The sequence below is a fragment of the Dendrobates tinctorius genome, unplaced genomic scaffold (assembly GCF_039654945.1).
Source record: "Dendrobates tinctorius isolate UK_male_01 unplaced genomic scaffold, ASM3965494v1 ptg000029l, whole genome shotgun sequence".
Taxonomy (NCBI): domain Eukaryota; kingdom Metazoa; phylum Chordata; class Amphibia; order Anura; family Dendrobatidae; genus Dendrobates; species Dendrobates tinctorius.
Window position 1 is genome coordinate 22,200,074 of NW_027361697.1, and position 26,275 is coordinate 22,226,348.

Here is a 26,275-nt window from a genome sequence, read left to right on the forward strand (position 1 = left end):
GGGGAGGCCAGCGAGTAGGAGGTTGCAGTAGTCGAGGCGGGAGATGATAAGAGCATGCACTAGTGTGTTTGTGGTTTCATGGTTGAGGAATGAGCGGATCCGGGAAATATTTTTGAGTTTGAGGCGGCAGGAGGAGGTTAAGGCTTGATATGTGGTTTGAAAGAGAGCGCAGAGTCGAGGATCACCCCAAGGCACCGAGCGTACGGGACTGGGGAAAGAGAGCAGCCGTTGACATTGATGAATAGGTCTGGTGGAGGGGTAGAGTGAGATGGGGGAAAGATGATGAATTCTGTTTTGTCCATGTTCCCATAGACTTTAATTGCCGAGTTTGATCCAACACTTGGGTCAACATCAGACATCTCTCCTCGATTTTGCATGGTCTATTGGGCCGCAAAAAATTACAGATATGTAAGCAGCCTCATAGATTATCATAGGCACGGGTGATGTTTGTGAAAACTGATGTGTGAATGAGCCCTTAAATTTGCTTCAAACCTTTTGCAATTATATGATGCACAACTTGGCCACAGATGTCTCCACTCTACTATATGCAGGTCCTCTGGATTAAATGAGCGGCATATACCTAATCTATCACTCTTCTGTTCTGTTTAGAGTGTACACTTTGATGAGCAAAGGAATATACTAATTTTTTCTATCTTGTAGTTTTAATTACTTCGCAACTGTAAAGTGCTGTGGAATATGTTGATGCTATAGAAGTAAATATATATTTTTTTTCATTATTATGTTGGTGCTTCAAGGGAAAATGTTTTGAAATGGAACATATAATTCTTTATAAATATTGTAGAAGTTCTGCTACTGAAGAGTCTAGTTAATAACATAAAGTGACATGTGAGAGTAAGTTTATCAGAAAGTGTAATTTCTCGACATTGGGTGTAATGTGAAAGCTGGTAATAGGGTCTGTGCACTGCAGTGGGGAAGGAGGGATGGGCTCCTAACCCTTACAGTCTGTTTCTAGGGCGTATAATGAGCTGAGACAGCTTCTTTAATAAAGTGTGTATGGTTCACAAAGGGCTCTTAGCCTGCGGATGCTTTTGTCATGATCGGTATGGTCACTGTGAGTATTGAGGTGCTGGGCAGCAGGCGTTGAGCCTGATAGCAAGCGGTGCAATTATTCCTAATTGGTGGCCGGACGGCCCAGGATTTTATTTTGTGTGATCTGACATGTTTTGACATATGACAAAAACTGTTTAAGGCCGATAAAGAATGGAAATCCTCAAGAGATTAGAATAGAAAAGATAAATCCCCAAATTCTCATCTCGTGTTTCGTCCATGTACTCGGTACAGTATTGTTCCAGTGTTTAATGCATAGCTTTATTAAAATGTATAAACACTGTATTCAGGATCGATTGGATACATGAAGCCTTAATCAGTTATATATCATTAAATTGATGTTGGAATATGCCGTTGTAGTCCAGCATTTATTATTTTTTTTTTTATATAGTCATGGGTTCTCATAAAATAACCAATGGAGATATAGTCTCCGTCTCAACACTCTCATGGATCCAGCGGGGCCACTCCGGAGGTTGGAAGAGATGACTATTGTCTGGATGTCACAGGACCGATGAAGCCTGTGACTGGCTGCAGTGGACACTAGAATGGAACAGTGCGTTATGAGAGAACCATCCGACGGTGACCTGTTCCAGTCTACTCACAGCTGCAGTCAATCACAGGCTTGAGCAGTCCCATGATAACTGAATGGTGCAGTCATTACTTCTGGGACTGGCCCCGACCACCAGAGTTGCTTTTGCTGGATCAATGGTGGTGAAAGGAGGTGAGAATATGCATCTGTTTGCCATTTTATGACTACCCATGGCTAAGAAAATAAATGTTTAACGTTCGACATTCCCTTTAATAGAAGAAAAATCTTATCAATGATTTACTCTTAAAGGGAACCTGTCAGCATGATCCACTTCCCCAAGCTGTTTCTATGGTCATGTCACTCTCTGAAAGATAATGTCATCTATAAATTTAGTGATGCAATCTGTTGCTCTCTGACTGAACCCCTATTTTAATTCATAAGCAAATAAGGTTTAAGTGCTTTGGGAGTGTCAAAGCATTTCCCAAGCCCCTGCCTTCTGCTCAATTGCGGCCCACCTCTTATTCCCCGATTCACCCTTTATAATGAAGCTAGCGAGCTGTCAGTCAACCAAAACAATGTCGAAATAGAGTTAGAAGGTAGATCCTTGGGAAGTGCTTTGGCACGCCCAAAGCACTCCAGCCTCATTTTTATTTGATTTTAAACACCTTTTTTGGAGGGGTGGGTTGGTCAGGAAGAAACAGATTGCATACGTAAAAATATGGATGACACTATTTTTCAGAGAGCAACATCCATATTAACAGTTTGGGGTAGTGGATCAAGCTGATAAATTGCCCTTACGCAAGTTCATTGTTTTTTTTTGTTACATTATGTTGCAATACTAATATATTGTGTTCATTACAAGTAACCAAGCCAAAGACTGAATGGACAGTATTACTGTATATTTTTACATTGTGCTAGTTATTAAGGTGAGGTAAAACATTTCATTTTTCACGTCCTTATAATCGACAACAACAAAACAGCAGAAACGCACAGAACCACCATAACAGATTCCAGTACAAAGAGTCACAGGATCAGGACACGCCATTCTGTGTAGTGACAACATTTTAGTGATGTTACAAAATGTAGTAAAAAAATAAAAAGTAAATTATACCCATATGACCGGTCGGCCAATGGCACCCCTGTATTTACATTTTTAAAAAGTTTTACAAGGCACCACACAACAATTTCAAATAACGCAATAAATCCGAGACTTCCATGACTTTTGTTTTTAGTACTGTGTAAACTGAGAGATGTTAAGGCATGTATATGTGCAAAATATAACACTACAAATCAGACTGGCATTGACAATTGACACAGCTTACGGGACAATCCGCTCTGCTTATAATACACAGTGACATTACAGTAGACACAGTACAGTGACCATGTTCACCGAGACAAGCTAAATATGGCCCTTTGTTAGATAATTTCTGTTGTTTTCTTATTTAATAAATAGACCATCTTCCCGCTAGGTGATTTTTTCCCCTTTATTTCCTAGCAGTAAAGTGTTTAAATGTAAGAGTAGACCTTTCTATACATCTAAATAATAGCGCCAAAATCAGTCTTTTATTCGAAATCTGTCTTCATGTAGAAAAGTCCATATCAAGGTGTTCACCAATTCTGCCTGATCTTGCTGAAGCCAATGGCTGCCTTGTGACAATACTGATAACTGAAAGTAATTCTTCACATACACTCTTGTTAGTTCCGCCATCTCCACTTCAACAAACGCATCGTGTTCTCCCCATAGGAGCAGAGTTGGCATGGTCACCTGGTGATGTTTTAATGGTAGGCAGCTATAAGGAAGGAATAGAAAATTAATTATTTTTGTATCAATCTTTTATTAATATTCATAATTGAAACGTTTAACATGATTAAATATGTGTGAGGCAGTGACCGGTGTCACATGTAGGGGTCACTGTGTGTTCCCCCCCAGGATGCGCACAGAGGCATATTGAGGCCATGGGAGTGTATTGCAGTCACAGGCGTAGCTGTGATTGCAATGCAGAATAAAAAGTAAGTATAGGTCTTGGACATGCTAGTTGTCCAAGGCAGATTTAGGGAAAACCTGCTCTGGGTTTTCATGTTTTGAAATGGACTACAGGATGGTAGTGGTGCAGTCCGTTTCATTCCCGGCTCGGGTTTTCCATATGGCCCATGGCCACAGATTTCAGGTGAAAAGCACTGCAGTAAAGGGTTTGGGTATGTCAGGGAGGGTCAGTGTTAGTTTGGTCTAGAAAGCGTGCAGAGCAGAAGGCTTTGCAGAGCTCCTCCTGTGTGAGGCAACACAGGCAAGCGGAGCTGGAAGGCCTGGCACCTAAAGCGTACACGGCGGACAGGTCACGGAGGTGGACTTGCTTGTTTATTGGCTGCAGACTGGAGGATATGGTTCCCGACTGTAATCCGGAGGATATCGTGTGCTGTGTTTTGCTGTGAGTTGAACATTAAAGAGGCTTTTTGTTTTAAACTTTGCTGGGTCCCTGCCTCATCACTGCTAAGTGTGGATACTTAAAGGGACTCACAGAATGACTGTTCCAACCTAGTACCACTCAGTGCATCATGGTGTGGCCAAATATTTAAGTGCATCTTCCCACTTGCTTGTTTTCCCTCTATCTTGACCCCACACCATCCTCTTTGATCAACAGCTCTGGCTTGATAGAGCCAGAGAAGTGAGCAGCTAGAAGGAAAACAAGCAGGTGGAACGGTGCACTCTGGCCCCACCATGATACACCGAGCACCTGTGCTTGGTTTGAACAGTCATTCTGTTCTGACAGAGTCCCTTTAAGAGGGGTTTTCCATTGAGAACAAGGTATCACCTATTTTCAAGTTTTTATGGAGTACCCACGTGTTTTAACTACTATACATTATGATTTTTTTATGGGTTTTTTTTTGCAATAAATGTATTTTTTTTTTTTTTCCACTCTTATTTATTTTCCTTACACATTTCCTTGTTTAGGTGTAATTAAAGGAACCAGTTGAACTGTTCCCAGCCAATACTGTTGTGATATGAGTGCAATTTTTTATGCTATAAGGTATTTTATGTGCTTACTAATGGTGCAGTGTTTTGAAGAAAGTAATTTTATTCTGCAGTGCCGTTTGTGCAAATGAAGCAGGACTAGTCCAGCGGAGTATATTTTCACCCTGATTAGTCCTGCCTTGGATCTTCTATTTATGACCCACCATATTGGGTCTGATTGGCAGCCTGTATATCGGTGCAGCCATGCCAAGCATTTTATGCAGGTTATTAATCATACCCAAGAGGGCATAATTAGAAGATCCAAGCCAAGATAACTTAGAGGGAAGAAATGTCCCATTGGACTAATTATTCTTTATTTACATATGCAATGCTGCAGATTCTTGAAACACTGCAGCATTAGTAAGCACATGACTCCTTATTAGAATAAAATAAATCTGTTGTAGTATCGACTGGGGACAGATAGATGACCCGACAGGTTTCCTTTAAAGTCACAATTATTTAATAACCCAGAAATCCCCTTTAATCCAGACAAAAAGCCCTATTATTCTAAATCTCAATATTCAGACGCCTGAACAGAATACAGTTTTCAAACAATTTTAAATAATCACCTCCATTTGCTCAGGGATTTTCTTTAGCGAATTTTTATTTCCTCTAATGTACACAGAGAACTGATGCAGGCCAGTGTCCGGAACTTGTGTGTGTTGGTGTTCAGTGACTAGAGGTCATCATAGACATTACATGAAAGCCAGCCAGACCCGCTGTTCTCAGCAGGACAGTGCTACCACTTAATGTACATGTCGCTGTCATGTCATGTAGTTCAAATAGCAGCCCATCCTAGTCATGAACAAGATTTAATCTTCTGATGTCACAGCCCTTCTCCTCGGCACACGGAGGTATGTGTGCTTTCAACACAGCTCCACTGTCAGTTTAGACACAGGTCTAGATTTAGTGTGTTTACATCCCATCCTGACATAAGACTAGTGAGGGCTGCTGTTTGAATTGTGTAACGGGGGCAATTTTATTACATTCTTGGAGAACCTCTTTAACTATTTGAATAATCTAGCAACAGGCCATTTAGAAAATACCACCTACTTTTTTTCCTGCCCCTGTGAATGCTCTTAAAAATAGGCACAATCCCAGCAAATTTTCCCAGTGTTTAAAAACAAAAGCTGGGAACTGGGTTGCTTGCTTCCTTCGGCGACCATTCTATTCTGGGAGGCTTCTTTCAAAACTATACTTCACTAGAATGGCGGATATGGTCATGTTACAGTCAAGTAAAATTGGTCTAGCTATGGTTTTAAACATGTTGAGTAACAACAACATGCACATTATAAATTGTTAAAAGCACTCACCTAAATATATTACGATAATGGTTTAAAGGGCCACTAAGGGCTCCCGGTTGCGAAAATACATAAAGATATGCTTCCATGTCCTCCATTGTGAACCTGGAGTTGTGCCTTCTGATTCCAGTTGACTCGCTAGTAAACAAATCTTTAAGAATCTATAAAAGATGAAAAAAAAATACAAACGCAATATCAAATCGTACATGGGAACACGGTAATGTGTAACGTCTATACATATGTTCGCTCACTTTTTAAAGTGCATCTCTCACCTACATACAGTGGAGGCAACCATTGTGTAGGCTCAATCAGTATTCATGAGAATGTAGACTATCAAGTCACTAGGAACCAGTGACCTCATTGAGTAACCCCATCTACAAGAACAACAGCAGTTCATCATATTTAGGATCGATCGTTGGTCTAGGTAATTGAAGCCAAAACAGCATTAAGTGTATTCTTGTAACAAAATTTTTTTTTTTTCTAAAATATCTGCAGTCTTCTTTATCATATGTGTTTTGCGTCTAATGAGGGCTTACATTATCATAAATTATAGTTTATTAGTATTTTGTTGCCACAACCCATGCAGATTTATAATGGTGGTGTAGAAATTTAGTGCACTCTTGATACTCGCTGCTCTTTTTCACATGTGGATTATCGATTTTGAATGTGCACTTTATACACTGATTATATTGTAAATTTACTTTCACTACATTAATGGTAGGCCAGATAATAAGAACAGATGAAACACATAATAACATTATTTAACAGAGGGGGCATACACAAAGTGCTGGAGGAGGAGCATGTCCCTAAAAGAAAAATGTAAAAGTGAAAACAATCACTAGTAGTATAGGTCTTAAGAGTTACCCTAATATTGCACCATACTACATATTCTGCGGTGGTTCTATTAACTCAACAGCCTCACTCTCTAAGCCCTATTAAGCCATATACCAAGGGAGATGACCTGGAATATAAATTGGTAGGCATGCAAAGTGTAGACACATGTTTATACTGGCCACTAAAGAGACAAAACCTTAGATAAAAACAAAATGAGCAAATACCCTGCAGTAAGCCATCCCACCATGTCCATTACTCGGGGTTTCAGTCCTATTCGGGCCATATTCACATTTTCGTCATTTGATATATGGTAAGGTTTTAATACTATAATACTAGAGGTTAGGACTGTCCCGAATAGGGTCACCTTGATGTGGGGAGATGGCTTTTATGGTTTTTTGATCAAAATTATGCTAAGTACCCAATGTTATTTTCATGCATTATTGCTACTTTTTTAATGCAGGGTATTTGCTCATTTTGCTTTTATCTTAGGTTTTGTCTGTTTAGAGGCCAGTTTGAACATGCACCTACACGCTGGATGCATATCAACTTATATTCTAATATTAAAAAGGTTAGCTATGGTGAAAAAAACCCTTTAAAGGGATGGTCTACTACTGGACAAACGCTTCTTAACAGCTTGAGTGAACAAGATATTAATATTAATAAAAGGAATATATTTACCTCCTGGACTGCAATCACTCTTCCGAAGTTGGCGTTTTGTCTCCCCACACTCACATGACATCATGTCAATCTGATCGGCTGCAGTGGTCACGTGACATAACAATGTCTCATGACTGTTGGAAGACAAAGCACAGAAAATAGAGGAGCGGCTCTGGTCTGGGAGGTAAGTACCGTATATGTTTGGGTTTTTTTTTATATTACAGCCATTTTATCCAGTAGTGGACAAACACTTTAATACAACTTTGGGAAAAATGGGTGATTATTAAAATGAATCTTATTTCAGATGCAGAAAGGGGGTTTAGAATAATATTAAATAATGGGTGACTGAAAACAATGGAACTATTCCTGTTGAGTGACCTAGTACGAGTGTATGCTACTTTTAAAGAAAAGAACAATATTTGACATATGAATGAACAGGGCCATTATAGGAATACTGATTTCAGGGGCCCAAATAGGGGACTTGTATGAGCGCTAAAAGGTTTCACATATAAGATAAAAGTTAATAAGTAATAAGGAGCAATCTTTGTTCCCAACTCAGTGCCCTTCGTTTCATAGGAGTTGTTTTCAGTGGGGCTCAAATATCTCTAATGGTGGCCCTAGATGTGAAACTTATACCAACATATTTTTTACCTTTCCTGTTTTCAGTGCCAATCAGATTTCAAATGTGCATAACCAAGTTATAAAATCGTCCCAATGCTCAATAATGTAGCAAAGGAAATATTATTACATTACTAAAGTTTATGTTCATTTCCCTATGAAATCTGGATGAAAACTCTTATGGGAGTTGTAAGATCAAATATTGCTAAAAAAAAAATCACTGGATATATATTTATCAACTTGATTTTTTTAATTATTTTAGTTGGAAACAAACTTTGTGAATGCCAAGAATCTATCACTTGCAATGTAAAATAATTTGGGGGATCCTAGGTAAAACTAATTAGAAAAATAATCTTTGTTTATTCTAGCTTATTCCTTTAGGTTTGCAATGGATCAATACACATCATAAAGATATGATTCATGCTTTGGTTTACCATTTATAACATGATAAGTATCCTTCACTAAGAAAAATTAAAAAAATAATGTAAAAGGGCTGTCATAATGGCCAAGTCTTGCCCAAAGTACATTATGTTTCAATTCCGCGAGCTGTATAAATGGATATGGAGAGGCCGACTATTCTTGGCACCTGTGTAAATATAATGATTAATTACATTTTTAATGTTATCTATAATGACATCTAGAGTGTAAGAGTCTAGGTCAGCTCACCTTGTAATCATTTACAGTATACATGAGTTCAGGAAACCAAGGCATTTGGAAAAAGAAGTAGTAACCAGATTTAATCAATTGTGAAGGGTGTCGTAGAATGTATTCTGAAACAAAAATGCCCATGAATTATTTTTTTACGCCTCTACTAACGAGTTCTTATGCAATATAGAAAATGTGAGGAAACGTGGACATTACATTAGACAAAATGATTTGTTTTAATATGATAGCACAACGTAATATCACAATAGTATGAAGTATGTCTGCCACCACCTACCGCCACTTCTGAGAAATCAGGAATGCCAAGGATAAAGTGAGAAATACTGAATTGCAGACATGGCATGAGATTCTAGAAACTAGATGCATCTTGTCATAGATAAAAAATGCAAATCCAAAAGACATCTCTGGAGAGGGGACATATCGCCCTCACATTGAACCTATAGTCAGGGCCGAAAGTGTTGGCACCCTTGGAATTGTTCCAGAAAAAGTGAAGCATTTCTCCCAGAAAATTATTGCAAGTACACATGTTTTGGTATACACGTTTATTTCCTTTGTGTGTGTTGGAGCAACACAAGCAAAAAGAGAAAACAAAGGCAAATTGGGCATCATTTCACACAAAACACCGAAAATGGGCAGAACAAAATTGTTTGCACCTTTCCAAAATTGTGGGTAAACAACTTTGTTTCAAGCATATTATGCCAATTCAAAGTCACCTGTGGCTAGTAACAGGTGTGGGCAATATGAAACAAAAAAAGGGAGAAGTTGACTCAATCATTGCATTGCGTATCTGTGTGCCACACTAAGCATGGAGAACAGAAAGAGGAGACGAGAACTGTCTGAGGACTTGAGAACCAAAATTATTGAACAATATCAACAGTCTCGAGGTTACAAATCCATCTCCAGAGATCTTGATGTTCCCTTGTACATGGTGCACAACATAATCAAGACATTCACACACCATGGAACTGTAGCTAATCTACCTGGATGTGGATGGCAGAAAAAAATTGATGAAATGTTACAATGCAGGACGAGTTGCTGGAAAGCCAAGTCCACATACATCCTTGCTAGCCTGAGTCAGCGGTATGGTTTGTTAGTTAGCACCTAGCCGGGCAATTCTTTGTTGTTTTTAGCTTCTTTAGTGTTTGTACCTTTTTGGTTGAAAATAAAGGCCCACACTTTCTTTATATGAACTGTGTTTGGCTTTGTTACTGCCACGATGCACTACAACACACTATTGCATTACAACCCCAATATACAGTAAGAACCACATACTGCCCCTATGTACAACATGAGCCCCACAAAGGTATCCCCCTATATACAATATGAACCTACACACATTCATAACTTTTTTGCGTTTGGTTGCAGGGGTGGACATACAATTGGTGCTACCTGTGTGGCGGCACAAAGGCCCAAGAGGTAAGGGGGCAACTACCACCTCCAAAGTAGATTAAATTGTGCTAATGGACTGCAAAGTCCCAGTATATTGTTCTTGCAGAGGTGCCCTCTTCTATCTTTGTGCGCTCCTGTACTGTAGGATAGTTGTGATATTTGTTCACCACAACTAGAGACCAGCAATTTGATTTATACTACTGAAGGGGTTCTCCGTGGCAGCAGGTCTTCACTTCTGCACCCGGCATCCTGGGCACGTTTGTAGCCTGTCTGGAACCAGGGCATCTCTAACTATATATATAATTTTTCTGTGGAATACATTGGACATGCAGCTGAGAGCATTTTTTCAGGGGGTTACAGCATTTACAGATTGGGATGAGTCAGCTATAGTCCAGGGAATAGGCAAGAATTGAAGACAGCACTCACAAAAACCAAGCATAAAAGTTATATTCATAGGATCATGTACAAATTAAAAGTTGTGATCACAGACAATTGTTGAAGGTCAAAATACTATGTCACGGTCACAGGTAAGACAATATGTTTCATAAGGGCAGCCCATGCAACTGTGATCCACTTTACAGTAGGAGAACGGGCTATAAAATCTAGTCAGATTTCCTTTTCCTATGTATTGAAAGTAGTTGCAGAAGGCCTTCCTGCTTCACAACTGCATCAACACACTATGTAAAGAAAAAAGCTGAAGACCCCCTGAAGAAGCAGGTAAACTGGTAATAAACGTAAAGATTAGTGTTATTAATCTGACTAGTATTACAGTGGCTCCACTGGCTGAATCAGATAATGGTCTTGCTTTCAGACTTGTCTTAGTGTTTAGCCGTACACCCTACAACCATCAAACCAATGATCCTATATAAGGAATTCTTGGGTCAAGTAATCAGGTGGTAGATATAACCATCATGTCCCTAAGATAAAGTGCATTGCTTACACCAGAGGGTAGGACAGTGGGCATAGCGATTACTACTGTAACTACTGCTATGAGGCACTGTCATTTACTTTAGGCACATCAAGGTTATTCTTACCACCTGATTACTGGGGCCATTTATTCATTATACAGGATCATCGGTGAGATATAATTATTTGCACAAACATTGCAATTTAATACAATTATTTTTTCTGATCAATTTGTTATGTTTATCAGCCTATTTTCATGTAAGATCATGTTAATGTTACTCCTTGTTTTTGACCCTAATCATGTAACATAGTAACATAGTAACATAGTTATTAAGGTTGAAGGGAGACTTTAAGTCCATCTAGTTCAACCCATATCCTATCCTAACTTGCCCTAACATGTTGATCCAGAGGAAGGCAAAAAAACCCCATGTGGCAACAGTAAACTTCACATTGGGGAAAAAAATTCCTTCCCGACTCCACATACGGCAATCAGACTAGCTCCCTGGATCAACGCAATATTAAGGAGACTAGTGTATATACCCTGTAATATTATACTTTTCAAGAAAGGCATCCAGTCCCTTCTTAAATTTTAGTAGTGAATCACTCATTACAACATCATATGGCAGAGAGTTCCATAGACTCACTGCTCTTACAGTAAAGAATCCGCGTCTGTGAGTATGCTTAAACCTTCTTTCCTCCAGACGTAGAGGATGCCCCCTTGTCCCCGTCACAGGTCTAAGAGTAAAAAGATCATTAGAAAGGTCTTTGTATTGTCCCCACATATATTTATACATTGTAATAAGATCACCCCTAAGCCTTCGATTCTCCAAACTAAATAACCCCAAGTGTAATAACCTGTCTTGGTATTGCAGACCCCCTAGTTCCCTAATAACCTTGGTCGCTCTTCTCTGCACCCGCTCCAGTTCAGCTATGTCTTTCTTATACACCGGAGACCAGAACTGTACACAGTATTCTAAGTGTGGTCACACTAGTGACTTATATAGAGGTAAAATTATGTTCTCCTCATGAGCATCTATGCCTCTTTTAATGCATCCCATTATTTTATTTGCCTTTGCAGCAGCTGCTTGACTCTGGCCACTAAATGTGAGTTTGTCGTCCACCCATACACCCAGGTCTTTTTCAGTGACTGTTTTGCCCAGTGTTTTACAATTAAGCACATAATTATACAACTTGTTCGTTCTACCCAAGTGCATGACCTTACATTTATCCCCATTAAAGCTCATTTGCCATTTATCAGCCCAAGCTTCTAGTTTACATAAATCCTCCTGTAATATAAAATTGTCCTCCTCTGTATTAATTACCCTGCAGAGTTTAGTGTCATCTGCAAATATTGAAATTCTACTCTCTATGCCCCCTACAAGGTCATTAATAAATATGTTAAAAAGAAGCAGGCCCAAAACTGACCCCTGTGGTACCCCACTGCTAACCGTGACCCAGTCCGAGTGTGCTCCATTAATAACCACCCTTTGTTTCCTATCCCTGAGCCAGCTCTTAACCCACCTACACATATTATCCCCTATCCCCATTGTTCTCATTTTATGTATCAACCTTTTGTGTGGCACCGTATCAAAAGCTTTTGAAAAGTCCATGTACACCACGTCCACTGCATTCCCTTGGTCCAGTCCGGAACTTACCTCTTCATAAAAGCTTATCAGATTAGTCTGACAGGAACGGTCTCTTGTAAACCCATGTTGATATTGGGTCATAAGGTTATTCTTCTCCAGATACTCCAGTATAGTATCTCTTAGAAAACCCTCCAGGATTTTACCCACAGTTGAGGTTAAACTTACTGGCCTATAATTTCCAAGTTCAGTTTTTGTCCCCTTTTTGAATATTGGCACCACATTTGCTATACGCCAGTCCTGTGGTACAGACCCTGTTATTATGGAATCTTTAAAGATTAAAAATAGTGGTCTATCTATGACTGTGCTTAATTCCTGCAGTACTCGGGGGTGTATCCCATCCGGGCCCGGGGATTTGTCAATTTTAGTGATTTGTAGACGCCGCCGTCCTTCCTGCTGGGTTAAGCAGGTGACATTTAATGGAGAATTTTTATCTCTGATCATGTTATCCGTCATGGGATTTTCTTGTGTAAATACTGTTGAAAAAAAGTTATTTAGCATATTGGCTTTTTCCTCAGCCTCATCCACTATTTCACCCAGACTATTTTTAAGGGGACCAACACTATCATTTTTTAGCTTCTTACTATTTATGTAGTTAAAGAATATTTTGGGATTATTTTTACTTTCTCTGGCAATGAGTCTCTCTGTCTCAATCTTTGCCGTCTTGATTTGCTTTTTACAGAATTTATTTAATCTTCTGTATTTATTTAATGCCTCATCACTACCTACTTGCTTTAATTCTCTAAATGCTTTATTTTTATCTCTTATTGCGCCCCTTACAGCTCTATTTAGCCATAGTGGTTTCCTCCTATTTCTCGCATGTTTATTCCCATACGGTATATATTGTGCACAGGTCCTATTCAGGATGCTAATAAAGGTCTCCCATTTTCTTTGTGTATTTTTATGTCTCAGGATATCGTCCCAGTTAATTGCACCAAGATCATCTGTCATCCGTTGGAAATTTGCCTTCCTGAAGTTTAGTGTCCTTGTAACCCCTCTACTACACATCTTATTAACCCCTTCCTGACATCCGACGTACTATCCCGTCCACGGTACCCGGGCCCGTATGACCGTGGACGGGATAGTACGTCTACCGCGATCAGCGGCGCCCACGTGGTGAGCGCCGCTGATCGCGGCCGGGTGTCAGCTGATTATCACAGCTGACACCCGGCACTATGTGTCAGGGGCGGTCACGGACCGCCCCCGACACATTAACCCCTTGCACACCGCGATCAAACATGATCGCGGTGTACCGGGAGTTAAAGGGAAGCATCGGCAGGGAGGGGGCTCCCTCCGTGCTTCCCTAATCCCCCCATGGCAGCGCAATGTGCAGCGCTGCTGCGGGGGGCTCCTATCCTCCAGGCCCCCGAATCCAAGATGGCGACGGAGGCCTTCGGGGACCTGAGGAAGCTGGCTTCCTCAGTGCCTGCAAAGCGCAGGCAAGAGGAAGTCTGCTTCAATGCCTGTGACAGATTGCTGATCTGTCACAGTGATCTGTGATGTGACAGATCAGCGATCTGTCACAGGACAGTGATGTCCCACCTGGGACTATGTAATAAAGTAAAAAAAAAATTAAAAAAAAATGTAAAAATAAATTTAAAAAAATCGCCAAATAAATTAGTAAAAAAAAAAAATATTCCCCAATAAATTCATTTTTTGAAAATAATAAAAATAAAAACAATAAAAGTACACATATTAGGTATTGCCGTGTCCGTAATGACCCGCCCTATAAAACTGTCCCATTAGTTAACCCTTTTAGCGAACCCCTTAAAAAATAAAAATAAAAAACGAAGCAAAAAATAATGATTTATTATCACACCGCCAAACAAAAAGTGTAATAACGCGCGATCAAAAAGACGCATATAAATATCCATGGTACCGCTGAAAACGTCATCTTGTCCCGCAAAAAACGAGCTGCCACACAGCATCATCAGCGAAAAAATAAAAAAGTTATAGCTCACAGAATAAAGCGATGCAAAAATAATTATTTTTTATATAAAATAGTTTTCATTGCATAAAACCGACAAAAACATAAAAAAAGACCTAAATGAGGTATCGCTGTAACCGTACTGACCAGAAGAATAAAACCACTTTATCAATTTTACCGCACGCGGAACGGTGTAAACGCACCCCCCCAAAAGAAATTCATGAAACGCTGGTTTTTGTTCATTCTGCGTCCCAAAAATAGGAATAAAAAGCGATCAAAAAATGTCACGTGCCCGAAAATGGTACCAATAAAAACGTCAACTCGTCCCGCAAAAAATAAGACCTCACATGACTCAGTGGGTCAAAATACGGAAAAATTATAGCTCTCAAAATGTGGTGATGCAAAAACTATTTTACAATAAAAAGCGTCTTTTAGTGTGTGACAGCCGCCAAACATAAAAACCGCCATAAATAGTAAGTCAAACCCCCCGTTATCACCCCCTTAGTTAGGGAAAAATAATAAAACTAAAAAAAAAGTATTTATCTCCATTTTCCCGTTAGGGTAAGGCTGTGTGCACACGCTGCGGATTAGGTGCGGATTCATCTGCGCGGATTTTGTAAAATCCGCAGGTGAAACCGCAGGTCAAAAGACCTGCGGTTTTACCTGCAGATTGCTCTGCGGTTTTGTCCTGCGGTTTTTCATCTCCTCATTAGAGGAGATGGCAAACCGCAGGAGAATCCGCAGAAAGAATTGACATGTCAATTCTTTCTGCGGATTGAAAACCGCAGATAATCCGCGCGGAAAATTCCGCACCGTCTGCACTGCGGTTTTTGATTCCCATAGGGAATCATGGTACTGGGGTCCGCAGCAGCCAAAACCGCTGCGGAACCGCAGCAAAATCCGCAGCGTGTGCACACAGCCTTAGGGTTAGGGCTAGGGTTAGGGCTAGGGTTAGGGCTAGGGTTAGGGCTAGGGTTAGGGCTAGGGCTAGGGCTAGGGCTAGGGCTCAGATTAGGGTTAGGGGTGTGTTGGGGTTAGGGTTGGAGTTATAATTGGGGGTTTCCACTGTTTGGGCACATCAGGGGCTCTCCAAATGCAACATGGCGTCTGATCTCAATTCCAGCCAATTCTGAGTTGAAAAAGTCAAATGGTGCTCCTTCCCTTCCAAGCTCTGCCATGCGCCCAAACAGTGTTTTACCCCCACATGTAGGGTATCAGCCTACTCAGGACAAATTGCAAAACAATTTTTGGGGTCCAATTTCTCCTGTTACCCTTAGGAAATTAAAAAATTGGGGGCAAAAATATCATTTTTGTGGAAAAAAATGATTTTTTTATTTTCACGTCCGAGTGTTATAAACTTCTGTGAAGCACTTGGGGGTTCAAAGTGCTCACCTCACATCTAGATAAGTTCCTTAGTGGGTCTAGTTTTCAAAATGGGGTCATTTGTGGGGGGTTTCCACTGTTTAGGTACATTAGGGGCTCTCCAAAGGCACACTCGCAGACCATTCCATCAAAGTCTGCATACCAAAACGTCACTACTTCCCTTCCGAGCCCCGACGTGTGCCCATACAGTAGTTTTCACCCACATATGGGGTATCATCATACTCAGGACAAATTGGACAACAACTTTTGGGGTCCAATTTCTCCTGGTACCCTTGGGAAAATAAAAAAATGGTGACTAAAAGATCATGTTTGTGGAAAAAATACGAATTATTTATTTTCACGCCCGGGCATTATAAACTTCTGTGAAGCACTGGGGGGGTCAAAGTGCTCACCACACATCTAGATAAGTTCCTTAGGGGGTCTAGTTTCCAAAATGGTGTCATTTGTGGGGGGTTTCCACTGTTTTGGTACATCAGGAGTTTTCCAAACGCGACATGGTGTCCGATCTCAATTCCAGCCAAAAACGTCAAATGGCGCTGCTTCCCTTCCGAGCTCTGCCATACGCCCAAATAGTGGTTTACCCCCACATGTGGGGTATCAGCGTACTCAGAACAAATTGCACAATAACTTTTACGGTCCTGTTACCCTTGGAAAAATAAGAATTGAGGGTGAAAAGATCATTTTTGTGGAAAAAATATGATTTTTTAATTGTATGGCTTTATGTTATAAACTTCTGTGAAGCCCATGGGGGTTCAAAGTTCTCACCACACATCTAGATAAGTTCCTTAGGGGGTCTAGTTTCCAAAATGGTGTCATTTGTGGGGGATTTCCACTGTTTTGGTACATCAGGGGTTTTCCAAACGCGACATGGTGTCCGATCTCAATTCCAGCCAAAAACGTCAAATGACGCTGCTTCCCTTCCGAGCTCTGCCATGCGCCCAAATAGTGGTTTACCCCCACATGTGGGGTATCAGCGTACTCAGAACAAATTGCACAATAACTTTTAGGGTCCTGTTACCCTTGGAAAAATAAGAATTGAGGGTGAAAAGATCATTTTTGTGGAAAAAATATGATTTTTTAATTGTATGGCTGTATGTTATAAACTTCTGTGAAGCCCATGGGGGTTCAAAGTTCTCACCACACATCTAGATAAGTTCCTTAGGGGGTCTAGTTTCCAAAATGGTGTCATTTGTGGGGGATTTCCACTGTTTTGGTACATCAGGGGTTTTCCAAACGCGACATGGTGTCCGATCTCAATTCCAGCCAAAAACGTCAAATGGCATTGCTTCCCTTCCGAGCTCTGCCATGCGCCCAAATAGTGGTTTACCCCCACATGTGGGGTATCAGCGTACTCAGGACAAATTGCACAATAACTTTTAGGGTCCTGTTACCCTTGGGAAAATAAAAATTGGGGTGAAAAGATCATTTTTGTGGAAAAAATATGATTTTTTAATTGTACCGCTGTACGTTATAAACTTCTGTAAAGCCCTTGTGGGTTCAAAGTTCTCACCACATATCTAGATAAGTTCCTTGGGGGGGTCTAGTTTCCAAAATGGGGTCACTTGTAGGGGGTTTCCACTGTTTAGGTACATCAGGGACTCTCCAAACGTGACATGGCGTCCGATCTGAATTCCAGCCAATTTTGCATTGAAAAAGTCAAACGGCGCTCCTTCCATTCTGAGCTCTGCCATGCGCCGAAACAGTCGTTCCCCCCCACAAATCAGGTATCAGCGTACTCAGGACAAATTGCACAATAACTTTTGCAGTCCAATTTCTCCTGTTACCCTTGGTAAAATAAAAAAATTGAACCTGAAGTATTTTTTTTGTGAAAAAAGTTAGATGTTCATTTCTTTTTAAATATTCAAAAAAATTCCTGTGACGCACCTAATGGGTTAATAAACTTCTTGAATGTGGTTTTGAGCACCTTAAGGGGTTCAGTTTTTAGAATGGTGTCACTTTTGGGTATTTTCTATCATATAGAGCCCTCAAAGTGGCTTCAAATGTGATGTGGTCCTAAAAATAAAATGGTGTTGTAAAAATGAGAAATCGCTGGTCAACTTTCAACCCTTATAACTTCCTAACAAAAAAAAATTTTGGTTCCAAAATTGTGCTGATGTAAAGTAAACATGTGGGAAATGTTACTTATCAAGTTTTTTGTGTGCCGTATCTCTGTGATTTAAGGGCATAAAAATTCAAAGTTGGAAAATTGCGAAATTTTCAAAATTTTTGCCAAATTTCCATTTTTTTCACAAATAAACGCAAGTTATTTGAATGAAATTTTACCACTAACATGAAGTACAATATGTCACGAGAAAACAATGTCAGAATCACCGGGATCAATGGAAGCGTTCCAGAGTTATGACCTCATAAAGGTACCGTGGTCAGAATTGTAAAAATTGGCCCGGTCATGAACGTGCAAACCACCCTTGGGGGTGAAGGGGGATACATGAAAACTTATTAATTTGTGATCACTATTACCCAAGTGACCCTCAACCCTTACATTTGATATGCGGTCTGGCCTGTTGGTTAATATTAGGTCTAGCAGTGCCCCCCCTCTTGTTGGGTCCTGAACCAGTTGTGAAAGGTAATTGTCTCTCATTGTTGTCAGAAACCTATTACCCTTGCTGGAACTGCAGGTTTCGGTTCCCCAATGTATTTCAGGGTAGTTGAAGTCCCCCATAATAATGACTTCTCCTTGAGTCGCTGCTTCATCTATTTGCTTTATGAGGATATTCTCTGTAGCTTCCATTATTTTTGGAGATTTATAACAAACCCCTATCAGTAATTTATTATTTTTCCCCCCTCCCCTTATCTCTACCCACAGGGACTCTACATTTTCATTAGATTCATATATATTATCACGAAGGATGGGTTTTAAGGATGATTTTACATATAAACACACGCCTCCCCCTTGCTTATTTGTTCGGTCATTTCTGAACAGACTATAGCCCTGTAAATTAACAGCCCAGTCATGGCTCTCATCCAGTCATGTCTCAGATATCCCCACCATGTCATAATTATGTTCCAACAACATTAACTCCAATTCCTCCATTTTGTTGGCGAGACTTCTGGCATTAGTATACATGCACTTTATGTATCTCTCTGTACCTCTATTCTTCCTTAAATTATTAACTGTTCTAACCCCACCCCCCATGCCACCTCCACCCCCAATGTCATTATTTGTGCCCAGGTCTCTATCTGCACTGTCTTCCCCTCCTATAAAAGGAATACCCTCCCCCCCCGTCCCTAGTTTAAACACTCCTCCAACCTTCTAGCCATTTTCTCCCCCAGCACAGCGGCACCCTCCCCATTGAGGTGCAGCCCGTCCCTAGCGTAGAACCTGTAGCCAACTGAGAAGTCGGCCCAGTTCTGCAGGAACCCAAACCCCTCCTTCCTACACCAATTCCTGAGCCACTTATTAACCTCCCTAATCTCCCGTTGCCTCTCTGGCGTGGCACGTGGTACAGGAAGTATTTCCGAAAATACCACCTTGGAGGTCCTTGCTTTAAGCTTACAGCCTAATTCCCTGAAATCATCTTTAAGGACCTTCCACCTACCTCTAACTTTGTCATTTGTGCCAATGTGCACCATGACCGCTGGATCCTCTCCAGCCCCTCCCAGTAATCTGTCAACCCGATCAGCGATGTGTCGGACTCGAGCGCCAGGTAGGCAGCACACCGTTCGACGATCCCTGTCTTTGTGACAGATTGCCCTATCTGTTCCCCTAATAATTGAGTCTCCCACTACCAGAACCTGTCTGGCCTGCCCTGCTCTCCTATTTCCCCCCTTACTGGAGCAGACACTCCTCCGGCTTTCAGAGGACATGCCTTGCTGCAGCAGTGCTACTCCTGCACTAACACTCCCCTCATCTGCCAACTTAGCAAACTTATTGGGGTGTGCCAGATCAGGACTAGCCTCCCTGGTGCTCTTCCCTCTACCCCGCCTTCTAACTGTCACCCAGCTAGCTGCTTCATTGTCCTGCAGCTCCAACCTAGCATCCCCCCTCATCTATCCCATTGAGCGTCTGCTCAGTGAGCAGAAGACTCCTTTCCATATTGTCTATGGATCTCAGTGTTGCCAGCTGCACATTTAGATCCAGTATCTGGGCTTCCAAATGCACAACGTGCTCACATCTCGCACAGCAGTATGCACCCTCGACCGGCTGTTCAAGGATTTCATACATGCGGCAAGACGTGCACTGGATGGCATTGGCAATAGTGGAGCACATCCTAATGGGGATTGCACCAGACAATAAGATAAGCAAAAATAAATTAAAAAAAAAAAAAAAAAAGTATTAACATAACAGCAATTCAGTAAGACCTCCCTTGGAAACTCCCTGAATCTAAAGTCACTGAATTTCAAGTCACACACTTACCACAGTTCGCACTTACGCTCAGGTCAAACTCAGCTCGTTCACACTCGCTCAGGAAGAAGATTTAAAAGAGTTTTTTTTTTTTTTTTCCCCTTTTACGAGCACACCACCTTGCCGCTCAATGCACTTCCAAAAGGAGTTGAGCCCCAACCAGCTGCCCCTTATAAACCCTTAATTACTGTATGAACTCCCACCCTTAATTAACCCCTTGTGAATATAGTTACACCTCAAGATTTAAATGCAATATAGTTTACCCTTAAAAACACAGATAGTAAAATAAGAGATTAACCCTGAAGAGAGAAAATATAGGTTAAACAAGCCCCCAAAGCCCCGCAAAAATTGAACAGGTAGAAAGCACTCAGCAACTTACAATTCAGCAACTCACACAGGTATTTGTTAAAGGTTTTCCAAATACCTCTTCACTGAATTTCAAGTCACACACTTACCACAGTTCGCACTTACGCTCAGGTCACACTCAGCTCGTTCACACTCGCTCAGGAATGTGCCCATTATAAACCATTGAGCGGTTATATCACTTTCTGAAGAATTTTCAGCTTTATTACTTGAGATGTTCTTCATCCCAATTAATCTCTTTATTACTCGTGCTGTTGCTCTCTGTAGGTGTTATGTTTATAGGGGAATATTCTATCCAGTTATTGTTTTTGATATATACTGATGGGGGAACTGGTTTGATAGAGTTATGATCCCAGCCAGAAAATATGAGTAGTGCTATGTCTATCTAGGTATATTTATGTACTAAAGTGTTGTTCCCAAATATCAAGTTATTCATTAGCCACAAGGCAGGTGATGACCTGCTGATACCACTAATCCTGAGAACAGGGCGTCCAATGCTCCATTAGATTGCTCAAGTGGCCACACGAGTATTGTTATATTGTTAGATGAAGGAGAATAACCAATAACACCGTCTTTATTACACATGTAAGGTGGGGCGGTAACTGTGCGAGAGACACTCGTCTTCAATGCCCGGCACGTTATATGAAAGTGGAGGTCCTGAATGGTGTGAAGACTTGTGCTGTGAGGGTGCGACGCCCGTGCAGGCCGCATGTAACCGATGTTTCTGATTTACCAGGATAAAATGCTTCACAGTTCAATTTCAAAATAAAGTCTATACTGAATGGCAACTTGATAAGAGTTATATACAAGGGATGAAGCATTTTCCACACAGTATCCTTCCTTACTAGTTTACTCCAGGGCTTCTACGTCCACTGTTTCTCCCTACTTCACCACAACCCAGCTTTAATGCTACAGTCCTGATCAACAAGTCTCCTTTACTTGTTCAGTGGTTCCACGTCCTCTTTCCCGCTCAGGACCCTTCACTAGTCCCTGTTGCTCAGTCCTGTTTAGGCCCGTTACCTTTCAGCATTACAAGCACAAGGTCTCGTGGCCAAGCATCCTCACCTAGGACCAGTATCCAGAAGGCACTCTGTCTCTCTGTCACTTATGCTCAGGATCTCGCTATCCCTTCTCTTTCATCTCCTCTCCTTTAGGGTCACTCTCAAATGCAGCACTGTTCACTTAGGACTTATTCCTCCCAAAAAGCACTCTAGACCGTATCTAGCTTCCTAGCAGGAAACAGTCACTTTACTGTTCACTATCCTTTCCACTATGGGCTAGTCCCAACTATTAGCTCTTAAAGGGAACATGTCAGCTGTTTTGGCCGCTATAAGATGGCTCCCTGGCATCATGCTCCTGCGCAGGCGTACTTCTCTGCCCTGTTGAGGGCAGAGCAGATTCCTGCAGTGCACAGGCGCTAAGTCTCTCTGACCTTTCCCAGCGCCTGTGCACTGCAGTACTTTGCTCTGCCCTCAACAGGGCAGATAAGTATGCCTGCGCAGGAGTGCAATGCTGGGGAGCTATGAATCAACCTGGAGGGCGGCGGCGCAAGGAGATGGGAGATGCCGGCCCTGGCCCTGTGGCACCCATCGGACTGGACCGCCCCCCCGTGAGTATAATAAAACTTATTTTTCTTATCTTGCAGGTGAGATCGGGGGCTTATCTACAGCATTACAGAATGCTGTAGATAAGCCCTGTATGGCAGTGGCCACATCATATAGCAGCCAAAACAGGTGACAGGTTCCGTTTAACTTTCCCTGTGGTCATCTACACACATTATCAACATCATTAACATATCACATCACATTACACAGTATTTACAAAAGACGCAGGACACAATACACATGACATTATACACATTACATCCAAACCCATTTCTTCAAGGGGGAAGCGCGGTCAGCATGTCCATACCCTTACACCTGCACACTGCCACTCCATTCACTATGAGACTGCTGGAGATGGCTTGGTGCAACGCTCAGCCATAGCAGTTCTACAGAAAATGAATGTGCAGTCACTCCATCCCAGTATTTCAGAGCCCTGTTCGCAGGATCAATCGGGAACCCCCTGTGATCAGCAAGTGGATAGGTGATAAGTTGCATTGTTGGAAATATCCCTTATAGACGGCATAAATTATTTTATATAACAGGCATCAATTGTGTATGCTTGTGGTGGGGCACACGTTCCTCCCTGTGCTCCAAACCTTCATGCACGTACTGATGTCCTTGGCTGAGGACTATGACATTTGAAGCTTAGACATAACAAGAGGCTCAAGTGCATTGAGCGTTTGGTCCAGTGTCTTACTAGCTGCCGGGGGAGATGGAATATCTTGTCATCTATTGTTTAACACAAGCGAGATGGAAAGCTGCAGCCATTGTTCCATTCCGGCGTGCAGAGACTCCGGCGTGTTGTGTGCGTTTGTAATAATCTCACAGTGATGCACATTACATTACAAGTGATGCGGTCATGCTGTGTTACTGACAGTCTGATAAATAATACACTGTAAGCCATGAAAGTCTCAGACAGTTACTACTGCCTAAGGAAAATATCATTTATTCTCAGACATGTTCCCAGAGACTCGGAAGATGCATTTCTTATTTATCGGTTTATTTCCCTGAGCACAAGAGCAGCAGTGGTTCCTACATATATCCACAACAAGATCACAACAATATGAGCATTAATATCAAGGGGAAGACAGTCTATTGGAAATCCATCTATTGTGTCTGCTCTTATGCTGCATGCTTAAGAAAAATAGTGCCAGAACAAAGAAATCCAAGTACGTATTGCATTATGTTAATGGTAGGTAAAATAATATAAATCCTTGCGACCTGCGCGATGCCGGCAGTGTAGGCCTGCAGTGTAGGCAGGTGAGATGCTGTAGGAGATGTAGCATCGGTTATATTCCCTTTTAACCAGACGGGTCCCTTCATGACCAGTATGTTTTCTCCATCACAGAGCTGTGTGACTCTGGTAGAACAATGCACTAACCTACAAATTCTACATTGCTTCTTAAGTATATTTGTATTCATTTATTAAGTAGTTGGAGTATTAGTGTCATGAGCATTTAAAGGTAATATACAAGTCTTTAAATGGAACCTGTCAGCACATTTTCACATATGGAAGTATTGGTATGACTGTGTAGGAGGAGCTTGTCCCCCAATAAAAATTATACCTATTTTATACAGATCCAATGTGCCGCTCATGAGAAATCTAGCGTAAAGTCTTTATATGCAAATCAGGCTGGAAGTGCACTGGAGACATGTCAGTGCACTTGGGCTTCTAAGTGCATTGACACACCTCCAGTGCACTTCCATACTGATTTGCATTTATATGTTTTTCTAGATTTCTCATGAATGGCACATTGGATCTTTACAAAAAAAAGCCATCATTTTTATTATGGGTCAAGCACCTTGTAAGGTAGTGCCTCCTGTTTGTGTTGGGGAACACTCACTTGGCAGCGGATTCACGGCACACAGGAACACTTTCCGTTTAAACAGTCTATGTGATTTATTATACAGCATAAACCATAAAACGCAACAGACTTACATCAGACAGGTCAGAGTTCATATTAGGGCTCCGCTCTCTCAGACCTGTGGCCACACAGGCTGTGCCATGTCCAGTAAACAGGCTCTATAGCCTCAACACAGTTATTTCCCCCTGTCCGGGGTTACCTCTTAGGAGCTCCATAGTCTGAACCCAGTCTCTTTCTGACCTCGGTCAGTATCACTCACGTTTGTCAGGGAAGCTGCTGAAGCTGCTGCATCGTCCCAGACAACGCCTTGGTCACTAGGTCGCCTAACAGTTCCAGATCCTCAGCCGGGCGGTAGCTTCCCAATGCAGAGCCGTCACTGACTCTGGAAACACGGCCTCTCTGTGTGCTGTTCAGGACTTCTGTCACCACTTGGAACCATCCAACACACAGGCCAACAGGTCCAAAGCCTCCATGTGCTCTTCAGGGAGTAGGCACACCTTCCAACACATAGGCCTTCCAGGACCTTCCACATGAACCAATCAGGTCCATTCACTCTCCCTATGTGACCCACCCAGGTCACATTATATGGTCTGTAGCCACACCCACAGGTGAGGTATGGATCACATGGCTCAAGACCTTATTGCAGGTCCTTTCAACACACCCAGACATACACACACAGGCTTTACACTGGGTGTTCAGACACACGCCCCTTGGTGGGTTTGTAGGTGACTGGTACCAGCCATCGCACCACGTCACCTGGAATCCGCCCCATATAAAACAAAAAACCCATCAGCGGTAGATCTGCTAATCATAACATGATTCGGCTTCCATCACAGGGCATCCACCCTTGTGATACATATTGGCCATTTACAACCCTGCCGGTCACCATTTTCCCTATTACAATGAAGGAAAGCCTGCATTCATGTCCAATACAGTGCCCCCTAGCTGTCACAGGGGTCACTGCATAACAACCTACACAGTCATACCACTTCTTTCATATGGAAAAATTCGCTTAATGGTTCCCTTGAAAGGGAACCTGTCATCAGAAAAAAAGCTATTCACCTGCAAATATGGGGTTAATCTGTAGGTTAATAGTGTTACTAACCTGCCTGGCGTAAACACTTAGGCAAACACTGTGGAGAAAAAATGAACTTTATTCTCCTTGACAGCGTCCCGGTTTCAGTCATGGGGGCCGCGCTGGTGTTGGTTCATTGGCAGCTGTGACTGCTCCCCCGCTACTGACTGACACTCTCTCCGCATTGGTGCCGGAAAATACAGTCCCATCTGCAGGCACCGTGTTATAGAGCAGGGAGAGGTGAGTAGATTGATATATAGCTAAGTGAGAAAATATTTAGTAAAACCTGGGTTTTAATCATTTAAATATCTGCATTGTGGTGTAGTGACCCCTGTGTCCACTAGGGGGTGCTGTGTGGATGTCCTAGGAGAGAGGATGAATGGCAGAGTCCTGAATGACCATTATGTATCTCAAGGTGGGTGGCCTTGAGATGGAGACTTATGTGTGTGTTGATCAGCAGTGATACTGCTGACGTGTTGTTTCAATGTGTCAGGGAGAAGTCTCCAGGTAGCTGGGGAGACATGCGGGCCCAGTTACCTACAAACCCACCCAGGGGGTGTGTTTAAGAATGCTATTCCAAAGTGTGTGTGAATGGTTCAAGGACCTGTGATGAGGTCATAGCCATGTGACCCAGTGGACGTGGCTACGGACCATATAAGGTGGCCAGGGTAGGTCACATGTGGTGAATGCACGGACCCAGTTGGTCCATTTGGAAGGTCTCGCTGGGAGATGTGTCTGCCTCCCTGAAGTGCCTGTGTGTAGTGGCTGCACGTGTCTGCGAGTCCCCAGAGGAGGGAATAGCCGTTTGCAACATGGAGAAACAGCCATGAGGTAGAAGCCTGACGGGTGAGTTAACTATGAGGCTGAAGAGCCTGCGTATGGAACATTGCATAACCTGTGTGACCACAGGGAGGACAGAGTGAAGCTCTGTCAAGGAAGCTATGCTGTGAATTTGAACTTTATGTTGCTGGTTATGGTTTATGATGCCTGAATAAACCACACGGACTGAGATTGTTTTATGGAAAACCCGTGCCGGATGTGATTATTTGGCTGCCAAGCGAGAATCTCCTGCTTGAA

General features: G+C 41.9%; 1 protein-coding gene across 1 annotated transcript in view; it reads right to left on the reverse strand.

Moving 5' to 3' along the window:
• Positions 1–2,481: 2,481 nt before the first annotated feature.
• EPHX4 (epoxide hydrolase 4) overlaps positions 2,482–26,275 on the reverse strand; it is an 83,474-nt gene continuing 59,680 nt past the window's right edge. Inside the window, exons 5-7 of the mRNA XM_073571462.1 lie at positions 8,684–8,787; positions 5,921–6,069; positions 2,482–3,387 (exon numbers count right to left, since the gene is read on the reverse strand). Of these exons, the coding sequence (XP_073427563.1) occupies positions 3,153–3,387; positions 5,921–6,069; positions 8,684–8,787 (488 nt within the window). The 3' untranslated portion in view covers positions 2,482–3,152. The remainder of the gene's footprint in view (positions 3,388–5,920; positions 6,070–8,683; positions 8,788–26,275) is intronic.